The sequence below is a fragment of the Eurytemora carolleeae genome, unplaced genomic scaffold (genome assembly GCF_000591075.1).
Source record: "Eurytemora carolleeae unplaced genomic scaffold, Eaff_2.0 scaffold1178, whole genome shotgun sequence".
NCBI classification, from domain to species: Eukaryota; Metazoa; Arthropoda; class Copepoda; order Calanoida; family Temoridae; genus Eurytemora; species Eurytemora carolleeae.
The window spans coordinates 69,076-76,169 of NW_019397112.1; the positions used below are offsets into that span (position 1 = coordinate 69,076).

The 7,094-nt window shown below is 32.3% G+C and overlaps 1 protein-coding gene across 3 annotated transcripts in view; it reads left to right on the forward strand.

Annotated features, from left to right (window-relative positions):
* LOC111711951 (uncharacterized) overlaps nt 1-5,976 on the forward strand; it is a 29,606-nt gene extending 23,630 nt beyond the window's left edge. For all 3 annotated transcript variants that reach the window (XM_023486439.1, XM_023486440.1, XM_023486441.1), the window contains 3 exons: nt 430-499; nt 4,950-5,048; nt 5,543-5,976. In XM_023486439.1, coding sequence (XP_023342207.1) covers nt 430-499; nt 4,950-5,048; nt 5,543-5,674 — 301 coding nt within the window. In that variant the 3' untranslated portion in view covers nt 5,675-5,976. The remainder of the gene's footprint in view (nt 1-429; nt 500-4,949; nt 5,049-5,542) is intronic.
* Nucleotides 5,977-7,094: the final 1,118 nt, after the last annotated feature.

Below are 7,094 nucleotides of genomic sequence, written 5' to 3' on the forward strand. Positions count from 1 at the left end.
TAGTATTTCCAACCTACTAGGAGCACAACGATGTTTAGTATTTCCAACCTACTAGGAGCACAACGATGTTTAGTATTTCCAACCTACTAGGAGCACAACGATGTTTAGTATTTCCAACCTACTAGGAGCACAACGATGTTTAGTAGGATTAAAAGCTTAAAAACATTATCTTCATGGACACTCAATAGTATTATCAAACAATGACAAAGAAAGTTATTAAAGATGTAATTTTGTCTGGGTAAGAAGGCTGGGCTTAAAAAAAGTACATTATTACACTAAAACTTCTTGAACTTTAAGAAAAAAGAATTGAAAGCCTATATTTTTTTTAACTCAGTATAATGAGGTGGCTGGTATCCGATTGGCGTATAAATGGTACTGTTTAAATCAGACATGGCACTTTTGTTGAATGGATTCATTTGATGTTTTTAGCTTTGGGGCTGTGTCCTGTACTGATGGATGGGTCTGCTTGAAAAATCCAATCATAGGAAATTCACTGCAAGTATGATTTCAAAGGAATTGAGTCTTTGCCACAAAATTTTCTAATCCCTATATCTTTGCAATGCAATGGTGTAAAGATTTGATATTTCAAGATTTATTATTTTTAGCTCACTGAATTCATAGTTTGAAATATCTAAGGTCTACCACTTTGGGTTGCAAAAATTAAAAGATTTTAAAATCAGAGTTTGTGGCAAAGACTCAATTCCTTTATGTTCTTTTCAAAATTACTTATAAAGAAAACTCATAACTTTAAATCAATTAGGGGTATTAATGTAGATTTTTTTAGGATATTTAAATTAAGATCTTTCCCCCTTTTTACTCATGACAAATTCAAGTTTAAGGTTTCATTAAAATTAAAACAAAATTTGGTTTGGAAATGTAGAAAATAGGATTTGCTGATTTCAGAACAGGTTTCAAACAAATCTAATGAGTGGCTGTTTTTGAGAAAAAGTAGTTTGAAATATTGACCAAAAAGGATCCTATAGCTTGTCAGGAAAAACCTGCAAAAAGATAAAAAAAACAGCACATCTTTTGGGATTACAGCAAAAATGAAGAAAAAGACCTAAAATGTTTTTGTTTCAAAGAGAGAAGGTTGTAATATATCTTGACTAAAATATGGTTTGGAATAACTGCTGTCACTACAAATTTATTCAATGCAAAATTAATTTTCCATGGAAAATATGCTTTAAGTTTTTCACATATTTGTTTGTCGTCTTCCGCCAATATTTCAAACCTAATTTTATTAAAAACGGTTACCCGTCAGATTTGTTTAAAAGCTGTTTTGAAACCTCTAACCCTATATTTTTCATTTTCAATGTGAATTTAAACTTTTCATGTGTACGAGAGAATTTTTTTTACAGAGAAAAGGGGGGTAATGTCTGTAAAAGTCTGTAAACCTGACTTATGTTGTACATTTTTAATACTAGTAAAGAGATAGATTGTGTCCTCTGACATTGTTCGTAAAGTGATAGATCGTATCCGGATTAACAATGATAGTAAAGCATTGGCATAGATAGATCATGTCCGGAGTGACCATGATAAGAAAGAATTGGTATAGATAGATAGTGTCCAGATTGACAATGATAGTAAAGCATTGGTATAGATAGATAGTGTCCGGATTGACAATGATAGTAAAGCATTGGTATAAATAGATCATGTCCGGATTGACAATGATAGTAAAGCATTGGTATTGATAGATTGTGTCCGGATTAACAATGATAGTAAAGCATTGGTATTGATAGATTGTGTCCTGATTAACAATGATAGTAAAGCATTGGTATTGTTAGAACATGTCCGGATAAACAATGATAGTAAAGCATTGGTATAGATAGATGGTGTCCTGATTAACAATGATAGTAAGTATTGGTATTGATAGATCGTTTCTGGATTAACAATGATAGTAAAGCATTGGTATTGATAGATCCTGTCCAGATTAACAATGATAGTAAGTATTGGTTTAGATAGATCATGTCTGGATTGACAATGACAGTAAAGCATCGGTATAGATAGATCGTGTCCAGATTAACAATGATAGTAAGTATTGGTTTAGATAGATCGTGTCCAGATTGACAATGATAGTAAAGCATTGTTATAGTGTAACGGAGTTCAAAGTGCATATTTTAACAAAGAATGTCAGATCATGGTTGGAATCAATTATTTCTGTATATGGGAACTCTGTTGGGTCTGTAGGGAAACTAAAACTCCTTTTTTGTAAAATTCACAAACGAATGTAACAGATTCTTTAAGAATTGATATTTGTGCTTTTATGAATAGTTAAAATGTATTTATATGTTTGTATTTTTTGTGAACATCCTGTGAGCACTGTGTATTTTTAAGTCTAGACTCAAGGTTAAGGTTACGCCTTAAACCTAACGTTTAAATCTTGGAAAGATGATATTATCAGTTGTAGCTAATCCTTGAACAGCTCCGGAGTTCTAAACCAACTCTGTACCATCAAAAGGGGATTTTATTGATATTCTAAAATCAGAATAGAGTTATCATTTTCGGACCAAGTCCCGAACCAGAAAGTCCGTCTACACCTGCAGCTTCTAGCAGCTCCCTTCAGAAGCAGCCTTCTACTGTTCTGCTCCTGACAGCTCTAAAGGTTCATCTACACCTACAGCTTAAAGCAGTTCCATACAGAAGCAGCATTCTACGGTTCTGCTCGAGACTGCTCCCTGTTCTGAAGACTCATCAATTCCAGCAGTTTAGAAGCTCCCTAAATCCCCCCACAGAAAGTAAAAACGATCCTATATATTCCGTAACAAGTTTTTACCAATAAACATTTTTCAACCCCCACCATGTATCATTTAGTTGGACCTAAGGTTTAACAATAGATAGATTGTTTCCGGATTAACAATGATAGTAAAGCATTGGCATAGTTAGATCGTGTCCAGATTGACCATGATAGTAAAGCATTGGTATAGATAGATTTTGTCCGGAGTGACAATGATAGTAAAGTATTGGTATTGATAGATCGTGTTGGGATTAACAATGATAGTAAAGCATTGGGATTGATAGATCGTGTCTGGATTGACAATGATAGTAAAGCATTGGTATTGATAGATCGTGTCCGGATTGACAATGATAGTAAAGTACTGGTATTGATAGATCATGTCCAGATCAACAATGATAGTAAAGCGTTGGCATAGATAGATCGTGTCCAGATTGACAATGATATTAAAGCATTGGCATAGATAGATTGTGTCCGGATTAATAATGATAGTTTAGCATTGGTATAGATAGATCGAGTCAGGATTGACAATGATAGTAAAGCATTGGTATAGATAGATCATGTCTGGATTGACAATGATAGTAAAGCATTGGTATAGATATATCATGTCCGGATTGACAATGATAGTAAAGCATTGGTATAGATAGATCGTGTCCCGATTAACAATTATAGTAAAGCATTGGTATTGATAGATCATGTCCAGATTAACAAGGATAGTAAAGTATTGGTATAGATAGATTGTGTCCGGATTGACAATGAGTAAAGCATTGGCATAGATAGATTGTGTCCGCAGTGACAATGATAGTAAAGCATTGGTATTGATAGATTGTGTTGGGATTAACAATGATAGTAAGGCATTGGTATTGATAGATTGTGTCTGGATTGACAATGATAGTAAAGCATTGGTATTGATAGATCATGTCCGGATTAACAAGGATAGTAAAGCATTGGCATAGATAGATTGTGTCCGGATTGACAATGATATTAAATCATTGGCATAGATAGATCGTGTCCAGATTAACAATGATAGTAAAGCATTGGTATAGATAGATCGAGTCAGGATTGACATTGATAGTAAAGCATTGGTATTGATAGATTGTATCCAGATTAAAAATGATAGTAAAGCATTGGCATAGATAGATTGTGTCTGGGGAGTAAAATAATGGTAAAGCATTGGTATAGATAGATTATTTCCGGATTAACAATGATAGTAAAGCATTGACATAGATAGATCGTGTCCAGATTGACAATGATAGTAAAGCATTGGCATAGATAGATTGTGTCCGGATTAACAATGATAGTAAAGCATTGGTATTGATAGATAGTGTCCGGATTAACAATTATAGTAAAGCATTGGTATTGATAGATAGCGTCCAGATTAACAATGATAGTAAAGCATTGGTATAGATAGATTGTGTCCGGATTGACAATGAAAGTAAAGCATTGGTATTGATATATCATTTCCAGATTAACAATGATAGTAAAGCATTGGTATAGATAGATTATTTCCGGATTAACAATGATAGTAAAGCATTGGTATAAATAGATTGTTTCCGGATTAACAATGATAGTAAAGCATTGGTATTGATAGATCGTGTCCGGATTGACAATGATAGTAAAGCATTGGCATAGATAGATTGTGTCCGGGGAGTGACAATAATAGTAAAGCATTGGTATAGATAGATAGTGTCTGGATTAACAATGATAGTAAAGCATTGGCATAGATGGATTGTGTCCGGATTAACAATGATAGTAAAGCATTGGTATAGATAGATCGTGTCCAGATTAACAATGATAGTAAAGCTTTGGTATTGATAGATTGTGTCCGGATTAACAATGATAGTAAAGCACTGGTATAGATAGATCGTTTCCGGATTGACATTGATAGTAAAGCATTGGTATAGATAGATCGTTTCCGGATTGACATTAATAGTAAGCATTGGTATCGATAGATCGTGTCCGGATTGACAATGATAGTAAAGCATTTGTATTGATAGATTGTGTCCGGATTGACAATGATAGTAAAGCATTGGTATAGATAGATTGTGTCTGGATTGACAAGGATAGTAAAGTATTGGTATAGATAGATTGTGTCTGGATTGACATTTGTTATTGAACTAATTAGTTCATATGCATCGTAGACCAACAAGAGGGATTGAGTTATGTCTGAAGTATCTTTAAAATCAATTAAATTTTAAGCTTAATTATTTTATAAAAGGTCAGTGATATTGACATGGTCCCAGCGAGCTACAGAGATTTTGGGTCTGGTAATCCTGATTATTGCCAGCAAATTTGTGAAGCTGAAGCCGAATGCCAGGTAAAAAGCTCATTTTTTTCAAATTGTAAAACTGGAGCTTAAAGATAAAAGTTTTTGATTAAATGATGAAGCAACATCGAGAATCAATCTGCTCAACCCTACGCTGATTGGGCTATTTTGAACAATATCTTTAATTTTGCCCTGAGAGTTAAGATAGGGGATATGTGTGATAAATGTCCCTAGTCCAACTTTTAAAAGCCTTTTCATTTAAAAATTATACCTCTCTCTTTAATGGCTAGGGTGCAAGAGAGGATTTTCAAAAAGTTCAAAATGAATATTTTTGCTTTTGACAAATATTTACAAATATTAACAACCCTACCCTCTGCATAAAAAAAAATATGTAGCAAAATTTTTTCACAACTGTGAAGCTTCAAAGTGAAAAAGTTTTAGCTCTCTAATGTCAGTCTTTTTTAAGTTATTTAGAAAAAAACACAGCCCCCCCCCCCCCTTATTGTGATAGGGTTAATCAAGGTTTATATTTCTTTGTTGTTTAGGCTTGGGTTTGGAAGTATAAAGTATTTCCACCTGGTATGTATTGTTGGTTAGTTAGGGATGAACCGAGATTTTCAGCGGGCGCAGACACAGCTGGATTCAAGTCAAGCTATATCAATGTACCATTTGCATAAACAAATCATTAATCGCATAATGGGAATTAAGAAATTCCAAATTCAAATTCTATGCAATAAATTTAACTTTTAACTGCGCTCACGAAAATTGTGCTCAAAGACGATCTAAAGATTGCCTAAATCCTAAGTTTATTCATATAGGACACCCTGTTTTCTGATACTCAATTTCTAGATGTATTGAAAAAGCACTTTACTTTAGACATTTGACAATAACAAATCTGTAGGCTGAGTTTTAGAAAATTGCACATGCTAGTTTTGTAACTTTTTCTTTAATTAAATAATAAATTGCTTCATAGTGTAAACATGGTTGTTTACAAATTCTATCTTTCTATATATTATAATGCTCTTTGCTCATGTATGTATGTAACAGTATGTTAGCTATACGCTAACTGACCAAACATCTTGAAAAAATTGAATGATTTTGGTTTAAGGGAAGGCATGGGTGCACAGGGGATAAACATAGGCTTGTTAAAAATATGTTTTCTTAATTTTACAGCAACGCTTGGCATGTACTTAAGCTGGTAATAGCATGAACTATAATTTATTTTTTCAAAGGAATCGAGTCTTCGTCTCAAACTCTGATTTTCTAATTCCTATATCTTTTCAGTCCAATGTTGTAGACATTTGACATTTCAAACTATGACTTCTGTTAGATCAAATAATATAAGTTTGAAATATCAAAGGTTTACGACATAGGGTTCAAAAGATATAGGGATTAGAAAATCTGAATTTGTGGCAAGGACTCAATTCCTTTAAAAGAAAATTCCATTTTAATGAATCCATACAGAGTAAGGTTTCTTAATAATTTTTCATAACAAGCAAACAGTAGCAATAACAAAAACAAGAACAACTACAATAATAATAACAATAAGAAATAATAATAACGATAAGAAATAACAATAGCAATAACAAAAAGAATAACAATAATAGCAACACTAAGAATAACAATAACAATACCAATAATAATAACAGTTAACAATACCATTACCAATACCATTATCAAAAACAGTAAAAATAATTATAACAATAACAATATAAAAAACAATACCATTACCAATAACAATGACAATAACAATAACAATAATATTACCAATAACAATAACAATAACAATAACAATAACAATAACAATATTAATAACAATAACAATAACAATAATAATAAAAATGACAATAACAATAACTATAACAATTATATGTTACGAAGCTTGCTGCGTATATATGAACAAAGACCAGACATTCCAACATTTTAACTTTCAAACATAATCCTGGGGCTAAGACCCACCTGTTCCCTTGTTTACTAAAAAAGCAGATGATTCCGTATTGAAAATACATAAAACAGAAAATCATCAAAATTTAACATTTGTTAAAAAATACTGAAAGGGATAAAAAGCGCACAAATTATATTTTCATTTATAATATA